The sequence below is a fragment of the Podarcis bocagei genome, assembly GCF_964188305.1.
Source record: "Podarcis bocagei genome assembly, chromosome: 1".
Classification (NCBI taxonomy): domain Eukaryota; kingdom Metazoa; phylum Chordata; class Lepidosauria; order Squamata; family Lacertidae; genus Podarcis; species Podarcis bocagei.
In genome coordinates, this window is record NC_138125.1 from 92,936,631 (window position 1) to 92,953,812 (window position 17,182).

General features: G+C 46.5%; 1 protein-coding gene across 3 annotated transcripts in view; it reads left to right on the plus strand.

Annotated features, from left to right (window-relative positions):
- Positions 1–17,182, plus strand: part of MRAS (muscle RAS oncogene homolog) — a 55,795-nt gene that overhangs the window by 16,665 nt on the left and 21,948 nt on the right. The window contains exons 1-2 of one of the 3 annotated variants that reach the window (XM_081206612.1): positions 256–278; positions 15,195–15,405. The exons of 1 other annotated variant lie outside the window; for it this stretch is intronic. In XM_081206612.1, the coding sequence (XP_081062738.1) occupies positions 15,213–15,405 (193 nt within the window). In that variant the 5' untranslated portion in view covers positions 256–278; positions 15,195–15,212. Of the gene's footprint in view, positions 1–255; positions 279–15,194; positions 15,406–17,182 lie in introns of those variants that run through there. One more of the 3 variants, XM_081206611.1, reaches the window with a different exon arrangement.

Sequence of the window (17,182 nt, forward strand, 5' to 3'; positions counted from 1 at the left end):
GGTTTGACAGTGAATACTTGGAGGTACAAAAACTGCTGAATGTGACTAGTGGCTAAATGAAAACATGTTGTGGTAGGCCAAGAGCAATTCCTTTCTTAATCATCCCCCAAGGAGGTTTTGTATAATTTCATGTGTTTGTTTTAAAGGAACTCTGTTTTAAAAGCAGTGGCACGCGTCTCTGTTTCCTTTTGTGCTTTTCTTTTCAGCAGAGAGGATTTTCTGTCCAGGAGCTTGTCAAGGAAATGTCAAGAGTGGGCCTTCTTGGGTTGGTGGTCAAGGTAAAATACATTACACTGTCGACATCCATTAAGGTCAGGAGAAAATAAACCTCTGGAGGCAGATCTTAGCTGTGTTCTTGAAGTTTAGAAGTCTGTTGAAGCACAAAAAATTGAATATATGCAGTTTTAGAGTGGGAGGAGAAGTGGATGTCCTTTATACACCTTCATGTGTGCACAATTGTTGAAACAGTTCCACATGCTGGTCCTAAAGGAACCAAAGATTAGGACCTTTTGATGTGAAGAGTATTGTTTTGGTTGGCCCAAAACATTTGGCTGCCTGAAGTAGATGAACACACCCATTCCAAGTTTAGAAGCTGACTGGACTAGGAGTTGAGTTTGTTTTCCACGCTGGTATGCTCAGCAAGTAGCACACCTGAGGATAGTAGGTTTGCTTAGGAGTTGGGTATGCTGCTTTAGACCAAATCAGACCACTGGTCCATCTAACTCAGTACCGTCCACACTGACTGGCAACAACTCCCCAGCGTTTCAGACAGGGAACATTCCCAGCCCAGATGTAGAGGACTGAACCTGGGCTTTTCTGCGTACAAGGCAGGTGCTCTGGCTGTCAGCCTGGCTGTCAAGGTGGCTGTCATCCTTCCCCATCCAGCTTTGGAGAGATGTAGGGCAGTCTGTGTGACACGCAAAGAATCAACGCCTTGCTGCTGCCCCTCGTCTCTCTGTCAAATGGTGGCCCAGTCCTCTTTTAGCCCCAGAAGCTGCTGACGCTTGTCTGCTCAGGAACACACACACACACACATTTTTGCAGCCCCAGATCGACAGCAAAACAGAAAGCAAAGGTTTATTGAGCTCTTGTGGGTCACAAGTTGCAGAGGCCTGCCTTTAGTACAGCAGTCTCTGCTTTCCCTTTAAATGATGGTTCTTAATATTTAATGCGACTCTCTGAGGGCACGTAAGCGGCCTGAAGCCACTTTTCTTTTGTGAACCAACCCCTCTTGCCAATTGGCAGAGGGACCTTGCATTCATAACAATAACAACTTACTGTTACAAAGTATATCCACTGGCAGTGTGCATGAACTTGTGACACAAATAAGTTTTTCCTGTATACGGAACCTTCCATTCTCATCCTCAACATGCCTCTTTGAGTCTAGATCCTTTCTACCACTGTGGTGGCTACATGACACTTATGTGAAAAGCCACCACATACCGTATTTTTCCGTGTATAAGATTTTTTTACCAAAAAAGTGAGGTTTAAAATTGGGGCTCATCTTATACATGGATAGTGCTAAGCGGTGTTTTCTTAATTTGGAGTCCCGAAAAATAGGGGGCGTCTTATACATGGGGGCGTCTTACACGCAGGAAAAGTATGGTAATTAGGTTATCCATGCCTTTTTTGTCCCTGCACATCCCCCAGGTGAATGAAGAAGGAGGAAAGTAATTGTGATCTTGAGGCAGGATTCAGCTCATGAGTCCCATCAGTGGAAGCCCTCCATGGTGCAATTTCACCTTTCCTCCTCCATGCCCATCTGAAATTGACTATGTGGGGGTCAGGAAAACTGCCAGAGTTGGGGATCTGGCGAGCTAACATGCATGCCCAGACAGAACAATCAACAGCACGATGTTGAAGTTCTCCCTTGGTATTTGCACCCACCCACAAGATGGGTGTGGGGGTGCACCCCCCGTTGCTGGAAGCACATCCACCCCTGCGGACACAATGGATTGTAATGTAGAATCAACCTGCATTGAGATTTTTTTTCTGGAATGAAACTAATTTGTGAAAATGCTCTTTTGGGGGGACGTAAAGTATGCAGTAGATCTAGATTGTATGTGTGCGCGAAGCAACAAAATCAAGATGGCAGTGTACACTGAATGTTGAATATAATGTTGTGTGCATGCAGCCCTGTGCTCCAACACCTAACGATAGAACAACAAGCAAGCTGTAGTTCTGTTATCTGTGTTTACAGGTGGCTTTTGTTTTACGAAATGCAGCTGCTTAGATTGCAATTTCACAGGAAGGTGGCAATGGTGGACAAGTCCATATAGGCCTTTCTGACAACTTGGTGATTTGCTGTTTTTGTTTGCTTGTAGTCGACTAAAGCTAAAATGAATTGAAACTTCCTTTGCAACAAGTGTGAGATGCCTTTGAGAGTCTGAGAACAGATGAAAGCAGGGAGTCTTGAGCTTAAATAAGAATTACTGCTCTCAGAGCTGAAGGCACCTTTCTCAGCTACAGTTTATGTAAGTGATCAAGCCTGGAGCTGTTGCTAGGCTTTGAAACCTTCCAAGCAGAGTACAGAATTTCAGAGCTTTAGGTGTATGCGCATAAGGAGCTTTGCAGCGTTAAAAATGATTACACCTTGTCCCAAAGTAGTGTCTAAATGTGCTCACCTACTATGTTAAAATCCATAATGCAGATCCCCTGCCAAACCACAAAGGGCTAATGAAAGTGTTAATAGATGCACATTTGAGAGCCTGAGTTCAGCTACCAGTTTATCCGTGGGATCCTGGAGCCATTCCTGTGGAATGAAAGGGTAGCTTGGAGGAGGTGGGGAGGGAGTTTACATTTCTGAATCACCTTCCCCGCTTCACATCAAAAACTTCCTGCATGCAGTAAAGCTGGCACACCAGGGAAAGGCCTGTACTCAGCAATAATAAATAAAATAAAATAAATTCAAAAATACATTTTCCCTTCGCAGGTACAGCCTGGGGTGGGGGGGTGAGTTCAGCAAAGTGGAATAAGAAGTAGTCTGTGCATGGCACTGATTGGCTGGTGTCTGTGACGTCATTAATTTCCCCATCCGGGAAGAAGTTTGCATGGGGAAGGGAAGTTGTGTTATTCAGTGAATACGTGATAAGTTAATTGATAAACCTTTGTGTGGCATTAAAAAATATGTGAAATAATAGATGTCTGAATTGTATAGGAGAAGCTCTTAGCCGCTGCTCAGTTTGCTGCTTTGGATGCCTGTCATTTTGGTTGTGACACCAGGTCTTGATGCATGAGCTCTTTTTAAAATATTGCATCTTTACACCCTCCTCCCATAAAGTTCAATAGACATACCACACATATAAAGTCTTCTTTTTTGTGCAACATCCAAAAGAAATATCCAAAATAGTGACAGTTGTAACAGTGATCAAAGGCAATTAAGACGTTTCCCCTTGATTTCCTGGTGTTTTGAGGAAATTTGATCTGGAACAGCCAAGGGTGGTGAACAGGAGGGATTACTAATTCATTTACTAGAAAGCTGTGATTTCCAAGAGGGAACTTGCCCATTTCCAGGGATTGTGCTAAAAGGAAGGGCAGGGGTATTTTGAAATTCCAAGCAATTTCCTCCTTGTGTGGATTAGCTTTCTTTCTGTTACGTCTACATAGGCAGGCATATGGACTTCTCGAGTATCTGATTTCTTTCTCCTGCCTAGTTAATTCAAATCCACTGTGTCGGTGATTACTGTACTGCTGAAATGAGAATCGCTTCCTTTGCATTAAGTACTTTCATTGAAGGCGGTATCTTTTATTGTTTAAAAAAGGAACAATAATAATTTTCTCCAGGAGCAAAATGGAGAATAATATTTTTTTAAAATAATAATAATAATAAAGGAAGAAAGAATAGGGCACAGTGCAGCCAAAGTTAAGCCCTTTTATGTGTCATTTATTTCTGCTGGGGGAGGTCTAAGTGCAAATTTCACTGTCTCATTGAGATGTAAGGAGATTTAAAAAGCGCTTAATGAGAAAAGCAATGTGCTGCAATGGCCTGAGTTCTGGACCTGCACGCAGGGAACAGTGGGGCCCTCAAGGAAGGACTTTGGGGCAGAGGTCTAGGGCCACACTCAACATGTGGGCCCTGAAATAAGGCAGGGCTGCCTTTTGAAAGTTATCATCTAAAAGCTGGGGCAGAGTGGAGGGAATATAAATGCCTACAGGCAATTACCCATTTATTCATGTTTACATGTGACTGTGGGACGCGGGTGGCACTGTGGTCTAAACCACTGAGCCTAGGCTAGGGCTTGCTGATCAGAAAGTCAGCGGTTCGAATCCCCGCAACGGGGTGAGCATCCCTGCTCCTGCCAACCTAGCAGTTCTAAAGTACGTCAAAGTGCAAGTAGATAAATAGGTACCGCTCCGGCGGGAAGGTAAACGATGTTTCCATGCGCTGCTCTGGTTTTCCCAAAAGTGGCTTAGTCTGCAGACAAACATTGGCTCCCTCGGCCCTTAAAGCAGAATGAGCGCCGCAACCCCAGAGTCGTTTGCGACTGGACTTAACTGTCAGGGGTCCTTTACCTTTACCTTTTTACATGCGACTGCACACATCACCGCAAAACTGGAAGTGGCATGAAAAAGGGCAAAGAAGAGCATGAAAATGGCGTCTAGCCATCCCACAAGCTTTTGCAAGTGCAATCCCAGGAGCCTCTTCTGTCCTCACACTGAAGGTCTCCTGGGACACTTTTTAGTTATGCTAATTAACCTATAAGCAGGAGGGGTGTGTGAAATTGCACTCTCCACTCAGCCCTTTAGCTGCCTGTCTTCTTGGAAAGTTTGCAGCACCGTGACACTCTGATTCTGCCTACCACAGTAATTTACGGTGACGTGGGCTTTATCGCCGAAGCTATAATTTTGTGTTTCCCGAAATAACTGTTAAATGTTCATCAAGGAGCAAAGGCCTTTGGCTGTTCCTTTGTGCAATTCCAGGACTGTGTTTCTTCTTAAACGCACTCCACATAGATGGTGAAGCGAGAAAGTGCTGCTCTTTCAGCAGAGATGGAAAGGGTATCAGGTGAGGAGCTCTGGTTCCCTTATGTGAGATTTGGGGGGGTGGCAGGGGGAGAACAGCTGGCAACCGTAAAATGAGGTTAAGAATTGCCAGCATCATATGAATCAGCCTTGAAGGGTCATTCACTCTTCACAGGAAAATGTACAGAAGTGTTCTCATTTCAGCCACCAAGTTGACTTGTGAGAATTTTAGAAATGGCGGCAGTGAGAGAGTGGGGGCAGGAGTCATTGCCCTTGTTTCGAAAGTGGAAGGATAAACACATGCTCATTAGAGTTCTCCCCACCACCACCCTTTCCCTCATATGTATCCAGGGCTTTGGGGAAAACAAAAGAACAGATTTAGGGAGAGGAGAGAAGTTTGGGTGCACAAGTGTAAATTCTTGCATTAATGGAATGGGGGACTTGGCACTGCTTTGGATATAAGCCATATGTTTTTTAAAAAATAAACCAGCCAAACTTGAACAGTCATTCAAGCCATAGTTTGGGACGAACAGACCATGTCAGTTTTACACATGTTCACATGTCCATTCTGTCCCATTTTTGCAGTAATTTGTGATTACTTTTTTTAAAAAGTGAAAACTTGCATTTAAATATATATTCATCACAATCTTAAAAACATATTTTTCTCTCTCTCTTGATGTACACAATTTGAAACAGATGTAATCCTAAAATATGTGTTTTAATGCACTTTGCCACCTCTTTGAGCCAAGATCTGCATCTCAAAATTCAGAGGAATCCAAAGGATTGTTGCGTTTCACCAATGTATTAGTCTAAGACATTTGAATTTGGTTGGTTCATTTAAATGCAGCCTGAACAAAGTTTTCCACTGTACTTAGCAATGGTTTTCAAACCTTTTGTCCTCCAGGTACATTTTCCACATAGATCTTTTCCACTGTTGGTACCTTTATGTACTTACCTTGAAACCACTATGGATTACACAGCAATTTCTGGGGTGCATCTAGGACACATACTTAGTTAACAAATGGGTGTCATTGTCCATTCTTATTCTGAAAGGCAACTCTAAAGTGCCCATTTTCTTATTTCCCATTTATCACTGATACCATCCCTGTAGTTCCACTGATTGCTTTATCCTAGACATGTGTTGAGCTGCTGGCAATAACTATAGAAGTAGATAGAGACTGTGCCTCTAGGTCTAATGAACAGCTTTCTCATTCACTCCAGCATTCATCCCTGGGTCTGAAACCCTTCATTAATAAGGCTAAAACACCCAGGGAAGCAAAAACCAATACTGATAGTCCATCACTTGGCCTCCCCCTTTGCCCACCAGTCTGCTGGAGATGCACATTGCAAGGGCAGATTGACAATGGGAGAGAGAGAGCAAGCTCCATCTTTCGAGGAAGCTTGCCCCTCTCCATTATTTGTTGTTATTTATTTATTAAATGTATAGTTTAGCCTGACTTTTGTTGTATGAACCCAGGGAGAGTTTCAATGCAATTTAAAAAAAAAAAATCAATTCTAAACAATTAAGAACATTTTTTTTTAAAAAAAAATCCACTAACATTCATTCATAAAAACTAGTGGTGTGCCAAAAAATAGTCCTTTTTTAATAATAATATAAAAAAGAATCCCATCTATTAATGAGAAAAAAGATTTAATCTGAAAATTCTCAAAGGGTGGAGAGAAAATGCCAGTGACATTCTCATGGATGGGATGCAAGCTGTGTTGAGCTGACCCTACTTTCAAGGTGGCTGAGGGAGGTCTGTGAGTGTTGTTTTGTTCTGCAAATTATCTCTCCAGGGGTCTGCACTCTGCAGCATTCTTAAGCGCTCACCTTCCCTGAAGACCTCAGCTGGATGGTACACCTGACAGCTTTTTGATGGTTGTTTTAAAATAAAGTCGTTGGGGTTTTTTACTTTTAAAGAAATGCACGTGGAACATTTTTTGGGGTGCGCAAAATGCAAAAGGAAAGACTTCAATTAAACAGTATTAGTGAGTGCACCAATCTTAGGCGTTTGGTAGCCATCCTCCTTGGCTTTCCACACTTCCATTAAAACTCAGGAGAAGATGCCACAAAGTAACTCCTCCCATGGTGATTTTTGAGATCAAGAAGGCTGCTGAAGTACACACACACACACACAAAAAAAAACTCAAGTGGAGAGCATGCACACCCCACCTTTGGCCACCGTGCAACAAGGCATAATAAAAAAAACCTCATACCCAGTGAATTCTAAAGTACCATTAGAATGAGACCAAAAAAACAGAAGCCACTTTTGAACTGAAATAAATCTTTTGATAAACTGGAGGGCAGGTTTCAGCCCAGCAACTAATAAAAATGCTCCTTACAGCTCCCAGTGGCAGCTGCAGCTAATGTCCCATGAATGCCCAGGCAAACAGGCAGGTCTTTTCCTGGTGCCAGTGTGCTGTAAGCTCTGGCACCAGAACTGCTTCCAGGAGAACAATCCACAATGGGGCACCACCACAGAGAAGACCCTACCCTGTGTCACCACCAGGCGAATCTCCCTCAATGATGTGATAACAAGAAAGGCCTCCCTCTGCCATACCAGCTATAAGGGGTAGGCTGTTATGGGGAGAGACACCTGTTCAGCCATCTGGGCCTCAAGTCATGATTGACCCTCACCAATTTTACTTCCATCTCTGAGTTCTCCTGATCTCCTCTGGAGCTTCCTGCTCCTGTATAAGCTCCCAACCTGAGCTGAAGCAACAAGATTTCCTAGGGCTCCAAGCAAAGCTGCCTTGAGCTAGGGGAATGGGCAATGGTTGATATGTGAGAACCAACCAGAATACGCTGGAGACTACAGAATTGCGGACTAGACGAATGTAGGTCTGATTTACGAAGGAGACCAGCCCCAGGGACCCTGGCAATTCCGAAACAGGGGCAGGAAGGTGATGGCTTCTCCTGATTGGTTTAACCCCGATGTTCAGAGGCTTAGTACATCTGCGGACATGTGTCGTGAACAAACAAGGTTGCTCTAAATGGCTCACTGGTGATAATTTATCATTTCCATCTCCTGTGCAATTGGGCTGGGACAGAGAGCAGGTTGGGAGATACAGGTTCGCAATGATTGGGTGCACTGGGTGAGCTCCATGTCCCTAAGGAAAGCCATGTGCAGACCCACCACCACTGTTGTATTGTTGAGGGATTTCGTGCCTAGTCTGTAACACTGGACGTTTCTCTCTCTTTTTATTATCAGCTTCATGGCCACAATTAAACAGCAATAGCGTCCTGTAGCTGTTGCTAAATATGAAAGCTACAGAGAGAGCCATCTGGAAGAGAGAAGGAGGAACACCGAGGCAGCTCCAGCTGCTGTTGTTGTATCTAAGTGTGTGTGTCCCCCCCCCCTCACTTGCAGGTTTCATAACAGGATTAGGCAATTTCAACGTCACGCAGGTTACCATGGATACTGTAAATCATTGTCATGGGCATTTTCTCAGCCGAGGAGTTTATACATACTCAGAAAGGCTTTCCCCCCCCCAGATAACTTTTTATTTCTTTTTTTTTGGCAAGATGAGATGTTTTGGTTCTGAGCTTCATGCTCTCTTCTAAAAGGCGTGGACTATGTATTGACTTTGACCAGAAGGGAAAAGAAGAATTGAGGTCTCCCGCCATCTTTTGTCTTCTGTCTCCCCCACTTACAGACCTTGAATCAGGCTTGTCTTGCAAATGAAGCCAGGCTAATCCAAACCTGCTGTGAGGGTTTGATTAGCTGCTTGTGCGTGAAAAACGTGCTCCCTCAGAGTTTGTGCGCCCCCACAAACCTCCGTGTGTGACGGAGCTCCTCAGACATGTCTGCTCTAGTCACTAGTAGAGTCCGACAGTGGCTGTCTGCGGAAGCGTTTCCAGCAAAGAAGTTCCTTAACGGAAACGCGTCTCCTGGACTCACGGCGTGACAGTTTCCTGCGAGGTATGGGTCTCCCTATGGGAGACTCCGATACCTCCCCACTGTTCTCGCTGGAAGCCTCCCTGAGCCCTCCCTCCTGCTCGCATTCCCTCAGAGACCCACTCCTCCCCCTGCTGGTCCCTGCTTCAGCAGTTGAGTCTCTTTCATCCTGCCTGAGTCCCTCCACCACCTGATGCTCTGATGGCAGTTCCCTGACATCCACCTCCCCTCCAGGGCCCCCCTCACCCCCTCCCAATTCCTCCCCCCTGGGAGGTGAAGGGCTAAAACCCCGAAACGAATCTTCCTCATCTTCTGACGTCTCGAACAATTCTCTCCATCGATCGTCGTCCTGGCCAGCTGAATCCTCCTCCTCTTCAGAATCTGGGAACCCCTCCAACTCCTCTTCCTCGTCGGTGGTGGCAAAGTATTCCCTTCGGAACCTCGCTACAGGCTGAGGTTTACGTGGGAACCTCTGATGAAAAGTCTCTATTAAAACCTCGTCATTGACATCCTCTGCCCTAACCCAGGTGTTTTCCGACTCCGGTTCCCCTTCCCACATTACCAAATACTCTACTTGATCTCCCTTCCACCTGGAATCGAGGATCTCCGCTACATGGTAGCTGTGTTCCTTCTCCTCCATTGCTGGTCCCCTAGTGACCCTCCCCTCACTGTCTCCTCTATACGGTGACAGCAACGACCTGTGAAAAACTGGGTGCAGCTTCATGTGGTTCGGTAACCGGAGCCTGAAAGCCACTGGATTGACCTGCTGTATGACTTCAAACGGACCCAGCCTTTTGGGTCTTAATTTCTTACAACCTCCTTTGAATGGCAACCCTTGGGTTGACAGCCACACCTGGTCCCCCACCCTGATGCTTTCACCTTCCCTTCTGTTTTTGTCTGCTTGCCTCTTATATTCCTCCTTAGCCCTGTTTAAGTTGAGTTGGAGCTGGCGATGGATCGCTTCCATTTCTTCCACGAACTGTTCTGCAGCTGGAACGCTCCAGTTCTCCCCCTCCCCCCCTGGGAAGGCTCTGGGATGGCACCCGTGATTAGCCAAAAAGGGGCTCATCCCCGTGGACACGTTCTCTGCATTGTTGTAGGCAAATTCTGCCAACGCCAGCTTCTCCACCCAATCATTCTCTCTGTCATTAACATAACACCTCAAATATTGTTGGAGAACCCCATTTGCTCTTTCCGCCTGCCCGTTGGTTTCAGGATGACGGGCCGTCGAGAAATTAACCTCTACATGCAGTAAGCTCATGAGCTTCCTCCAGAACCTGGAAGTAAATTGTTTCCCTCTGTCTGAAACCACCCTCAAGGGGGCGCCATGCAACCTAAACACATTCTCTACAAACAATTTGGCGGTTTCTTCTGCTGTAACCGCATGTGAGCAGGCTATGAAGTGGGCCATTTTAGTTAACAGGTCTACTACAACCATGATGGCTGTTTTCCCTCTAGACCTTGGCAGATCAGTCATGAAATCTATTGCCACTGCTTCCCACGGTCTCTCAGGTGTGGGCAGTGGTTCTAATAAACCAGCCGGCGCCTGCCTCTCCCCCTTGGCTCTTTGGCATTGTTCACACCCTCTCACATACTCCCGCACATCTTCCCTGACCTTGGGCCACCAAAATTCCCTGGTAACCAGCCACATGGTTTTGTGTTGCCCAAAGTGCCCTGCTGTGGGGCTATCGTGCAGCTGCTTGAGTACTTTCTCCCTCAATTCCCCTTCAGGTATATATAACGCTCCCTTATAATACAATGCCCCATTTCTCTCCTCAAAACCACCGGGTTTGTCTTCCTCCCCTCTGAGATCCCTGAGTTTCCCCTGGGCGTATGCATCCTGCACCGTACCCTCTACCAATTCCCTTTGCCCCACCAAAGTCGCCCCACACACCCAGCGGTCCTCTGGAATGATATGGGTTTCTTCGGGTGCTCCCTCCCCCTCCAAATATTCAGGTTTGCGTGAGAGAGCGTCCGCCCTAACATTCTCTGGGCCTGGCACATAACAAATCTCAAAGTTAAATTTGGAGAACTCTTGGGCCCATCTCAACTGCCTTTGGTTGAGCACTCGCGCCGTTCTCCAGTACTCTAGATTTTTATGGTCCGTGCACACTTGCACTTTATGTTGTGCACCAACTAGCAGATGCCTCCATCTCCGGAACGCCTCATGAATAGCAAGCAGTTCTCGGTCGTACACCGTGTAGTTCCTCTCGGATTTGTTCAGCTTCCGCGAGAAGAAGGCACACGGACGCCACTCCGACTCCTCCTTCCCCGGCTGCAGAAGAAGCACCGCCCCTATGGCTCTGTCAGATGCGTCTGTTTCAACCCTTAGCTTCTTTCGTAAATCCACATGCAGAAGTTGTTCTTCAGAGGCGAAGGCCCTTTTCAGTTCCTCAAACGCTCGCTCCGCCTCCGCCGTCCATACAAACTTCTTCTTACTGCTGAGACAGTCAGTGATGGGCGCCGTCAGATGGGCGAAGTTGCGGATGAACTTACGATAAAAGTTTCCAAACCCTAGGAACCTCTGCACATCCTTCTTGGTTTTGGGTGTTTTCCATTCCAGCACTGCCTGTACCTTGCCGGGATCCATGGCCAATCCCTTGTCTGACAGGCGGTACCCCAGGAATTCCACCTCCTTGGTATGGAACCGACACTTCTCCAGTTTGACCCACAGCCTGTTGGCTTGCAGTCTGCTCAACACTTCTCTGACGTCTCTCACATGTTGCTCCTCATTCTCAGAATACACCAACACATCATCTAGAAAGGCAACGCAATTCTTGTAGAGCAAAGGGCCCAGCACGTGGTTCATAAAAGATTGAAAACACGCGGAGCCTGCTTGTAATCCAAATGGCATAACGAGGTATTCAAACGCCCCCAAAGGGGTAAACATGGTGGTTTTCCATTCATCCCCTTTCCTTATGCGTATCAGGTTGTACGCCCCCCTTAGATCCAGCTTTGTGAAAATCTTTCCCTTCCTCACCATGGTCAAAATATCATCAATTCTGGGCATAGGGAACGCCACCGGTTCAGTCACTGCATTCAGCCGCCTAAAATCACATACAAGTCTCGGCTTGTCCGCATTTTTTTTGTCCACAAAGAACACTGGGCTCCCCCCTGCTGCTTTGGACTCTCTGATGAAGCCTCTCTTCAGGTTCTTGTCAATGAACCCTCGCAACTCCTGCATCTCCCTGTCTGACATGGCATACAACTTGCCCACGGGAAGCTGTGCTCCAGGGAGTAAATTGATCTGACAATCAAAGGGTCTATGAGGTGGTAGTTGGTCAGCTTCCTTCTCGCTGAACACATCGCTGAGATCTGCATACTGTGGTGGTACCTTCACCTTCCCCATTACTTCAGTCCCTGCTAGGGTGGCTTGGGCCCCTACTGAACCCTTCTCCCCTTTGCAGTGTTCTAGGCAATGTGCTGAACCAAAGGACACCACTCTTTGATGCCAGCCAACCAGCGGATCATGTAGAGCTAGCCAGCTCATTCCCAAAATAATGGGAGCGCCTCCCAGGGTGGCCACATTAAACGCTATCAGTTCTGTGTGCCTTGCCACCCTCATTATCATTGGGACAGTCTGCAAGCGGACTCCTCCTCCCAACAACTCCCTGCCATCAATCGTGGTCACCTGCAGGGGGTTGCTTAAAGGGATGGTCTGTATCTGGTGTTCAGCAGCAAACTCCTTGCTCATAAAATTGCAGGAGCTGCCTGAGTCCAATAGCGCCTTTATTTTTAGGGGGTGCCCATTCTGCAGCTCTAGCGACACTTCAATCACTAGAGCAGGTCGAGGAGCTTCTGGCACGGGCACTTTCACTGCTCTTTGGCCTGGCTGCAGTGCCCCAATTGTGGCAACCAGGCGTTGGCTTTTACCTGCTCCGCTCCCCCTTCTTCTCCCCCCTCAACAGCTCCCACCATCCCTTGCCATTCCTTCCTCTGGGGGCAGACTCTGGCAAAGTGGCCTGGCTGTTGGCAGAGATAGCATTTCCGGGGGCCCTTTCCCTCCTTCTTAGCTCCCTCGCTGGTTTTTGAAAATGCGCGCGCGCGCGCTGTTCCGATTTCCATCGGCTCTGCCGGCGGGAAAGCTGGCTCAGGAATGTCTGGAATGCGGAACTCCTTCCAACGTTCCCCTCTCCCTTCCCGCCTCTCCAAGGCTCTTGCCTCCTGCCGCGCTCCTATGGTCAGCGCAGATTTGGTCAGCTGATCCATAGACTCCGCCCTGGGGCTCCGTGCCAGCTCGTCTTTCACCCCCGAAGAAAGACCTTCTTCAAATAGCATTTGAACGGGTGCCGCCGATAAATCCCAACTCAGTCTGTGAATCAGCATGGTAAACTCAGTCCAATATTCACGGACAGATCGACTCCCCTGCTTACAAGCCATTAGCTGTCTGCGCACCACCCCTTCCTCAATATCGCTGGAAAACATGATATCCATTGCACGAAAGAACTTCATTGTGTCCTTTAGTATGTCATTGTGCGTTGCCATTAGGGGTCGAACCCAGTCTCTAGCCCCTTTCTCAAGATGCCCAATTACAAAAGCAACTCGCGATTCCTCATCAGGGAACTCATCGAACTGCACATTAAGGGCATATTGCATCTCTGTCCTAAAAGCATGGTAGTCCTTGGGGTCCCCCCCAAATTTCTGCACCAATCCTGGTACCTTTCTGGGGAATTGAGTGGCTCTCCCCTTCTTGTCTGCATCCTGAGCCCTTCTCTCCTCCAGCCTCGCCGTCTGCAGGGCCAGTTGAACCTCCAACGCTCGGTATCTATCTTCCAAGCTTGGACCAGCTCCAGCCCCTGCTCCTCCGGTTCCGGTTGGTTCGCTCATGATGCCTTCTCTTGCACAGGCAGCGTACAAAGACTGTCGGACTGCTGTGAGGGTTTGATTAGCTGCTTGTGCGTGAAAAACGTGCTCCCTCAGAGTTTGTGCGCCCCCACAAACCTCCGTGTGTGACGGAGCTCCTCAGACATGTCTGCTCTAGTCACTAGTAGAGTCCGACAGTGGCTGTCTGCGGAAGCGTTTCCAGCAAAGAAGTTCCTTAACGGAAACGCGTCTCCTGGACTCACGGCGTGACAGTTTCCTGCGAGGTATGGGTCTCCCTATGGGAGACTCCGATACCTCCCCACTGTTCTCGCTGGAAGCCTCCCTGAGCCCTCCCTCCTGCTCGCATTCCCTCAGAGACCCACTCCTCCCCCTGCTGGTCCCTGCTTCAGCAGTTGAGTCTCTTTCATCCTGCCTGAGTCCCTCCACCACCTGATGCTCTGATGGCAGTTCCCTGACACCTGGGTTAGACGCTGAAAATTTAGGGGTAGTGCTAAATCCTGGATGTGGTAATGGGTGAAGGCAAGTAAGCTGAAGTCCAAGTCAGAGACGACAGAGAGGTCTTTGTGGAAGGTTCATCCTGCCCCTAGTGAGTGGGGTTCCAGCTGTTCTGAAGGAGATTGTGGAGTTATACTTCCCTTATAAGGATCAGGTTTGTAGTTTGCAGATGACAATGAGACACATGTGGTCTCTCTGGAATGGAGAACTCTCTTAGCAGCTTAGGATGGGGTGCCAACTATGACCTTTCCTGGCTTCAGTTGTGTATCCAAGTCCTGGTACCTCCAAGCTGGATTACAACAGTACATGATGCTGCATTGAAAAGGATCTGGAAACATCAGTTAGCCTAGAATGGAAGTGGCTAACCTGGTGTCTTCCAGATGTCCTTGGACTACAACTCCCATCAGGTGAAGTTGACGTGTCCAGTGGCCAGGGATTATGGGAGTTGTGGTCAAAGAACTTCTGGAGAACCACATGGGCTACTCCTGGCCTAGAATAAGGCTGTGAGATCACTAACTGGGACTGGATGATACAATACAACCCTATTAACACCAGTGCTTTATCAGGCAGGTTACTACAACATGTACCTACTCAGACCTGAAGATCATCTTGCCAGAGTCTTAAGACATAACATGGGAGGAGGTAGCAGACATATAAATGAGGCTTTGTACGATGATAGGTGGAAGTGAGTTGCACCATGGCCTTTTGGGAAGGAGAAACATGTAGTGGCCATTTTCTCATCTCTGACTTTTACGCCATCCTCAGGGAGACATATGGCTTCCTTGGTTCCTTCATGGTACCTGCAGAGTCTCATCTGCATGACTGCTACCTCCTTCTGTGTTTCGTATTAGGCTCTTATGAGAGCCAGATCCATAGCTTTACTACCAGCTACCTTTTTTCAATACCCACCCCCAAGTTTCTTTGTTTACCATCATCTTGACAAAGAGTTTCGGAGAACTCGAAAGCTTGCATGCTGTTTTGTTGTGACACAAGAATTCTCTCTCTCTTTTCCAGTTCTAACCTATCGCTACCATGGCTACAAGTGCTGTTCCAAGTGAAAACCTTCCCACGTACAAGTTGGTGGTGGTCGGAGATGGGGGTGTGGGGAAGAGTGCCCTCACCATTCAGTTTTTCCAGAAGATCTTTGTGCCAGACTATGATCCAACTATTGAAGACTCTTACCTGAAGCATACGGAGATAGATGGGCAGTGGGCCATTCTAGATGGTGAGCCACCTATTTTGAATTGATGGGCTTTCATCTGATGCTGCTCAACTTTTGTGTGTGCATAAATTCCATATATCTTATTGATTGCATATGTTATATCTCAGTACGGATAGATCAAGAATCAAGTGGAGCTATTCCGATTTGCCCTTTATTCCATGCAGAGTATATTTGTCAACCTGCCTTGGTATTTCTTCTCCAAATGAAAGCTATTTTAATGATAATGATTTAAATCACTGAAGTTTTGGTTTGGGGGATCATGGCCAGAACACACAGGCGTTTGGGTCTTTAATGGAGTGTTTTGCCCAGGTATTCAAAAATATGTTTATCTTGCTAGGCAGTGTGCTACAGAGAAAATATAAAAACCACTGAGAGAAAGAGAAAACAATACAACAGACAAAAAGGCATTAGACAGAAGTCAAGCCAAGAACACACACAAAAAGAATGAAACACTTGGATAGAAGTAGATTTTGCTAGAGACACAGGGCGCAGTGGTGGCCACCAACTTCGATGACTTTAAATAAGGATTGGACAAATTCATGGAGGAGAAGGCTATCAATGGCTACTAGGCATGATGGCTATGCTCTGCCTTCCTGGCTGGAAGCAGTGAAACTTCTGTGCTACACCCTCCCCTAGTTCAAATAAAGAAACTCAGAAGTTCTCTCCTACCTGTTGTTCCAGGAGCGAATTTCAGTACATTAGCACTGTACTGTATTTCTCTCAGTACTGGCTCCAAGACTGAGCAGTGGTATGAAGGTGAGATTGATGGTATTTATTTGTTTGCCATGCTGAGTTCCTGGTTTTTCTTCAAGGACCTGAGAGGGGCATATATGGGATTCAGTTCTCACAACTATGCTATGGAACAGGTGAGGCGAAGAGAGAAGGAGAGAATGTGGCTTGTTCTAGGTTACTCCATGAGCTTTGTGAAGTGAAGATTTGAACCCACGTCTCCTCAAACACCCTCTTTATCAATCCATCACAATAGCCCTTCAAAGTGTTCCCAAATTTACACAAACAAACTGAAGCCATTCCTGAAATCGACTCAGCTACAGATTCACATTTTGCATTGTTGTTGTCATTGCTGTTTTTGCTTCAGATGGCATGTGCACTTGAAAAGCACTCTTATGGGTCTGAAAAGAAATCCGACCCCCTCTTGAACTTTTACTTTTACTAGAGAACAATGTAGGAAAATAAAGGTAACCAAGGCAGGCGCTATTCATAAACTTGTGAATTATTATGCAAGGGATGTTTTTTGATAACCACTACCACTTTCTCTGCACGTAGCTATTTTCATCATTTCTCTCCTGGGGCTGCTTGTCCAGTTGCTCACAAACTCAGTGCATTTGTATACATGCAATGTTTATGCACACACGGCTGGAATCCAAGAATTAATCTTGCTACACTAAATTAATTCCACCTTTGTTCTGAGCAGTTTGGATGAAACAACTTGTTTTAGTCTCCTGTTTTCTCCCACCGCTGCTGCAACCACCCAACATCTTCTGTCTATTTGCTGCTGAATCTGATGCTTACAGAGTATTTTATTTTATTTTATTTTATTTTATTTTATTTTATTTAGGCCAGTCTGGTGCTGGTGCTCCAAATCTGAAGCCAAAGAAAAATGCTTTAACAAGGCAAGCGAACAGAAGTCTACTGAGCCTATTGGCTCACAAGAACCTGAGCACTGGCCCCTCACAGGCAACCTGTTCATTGAGCCTCCATCTTGATTTGTTTGCACAAAGCTTAAACAAAAGTTAGGCTCCAGCCAATCTTTATTGAGCAT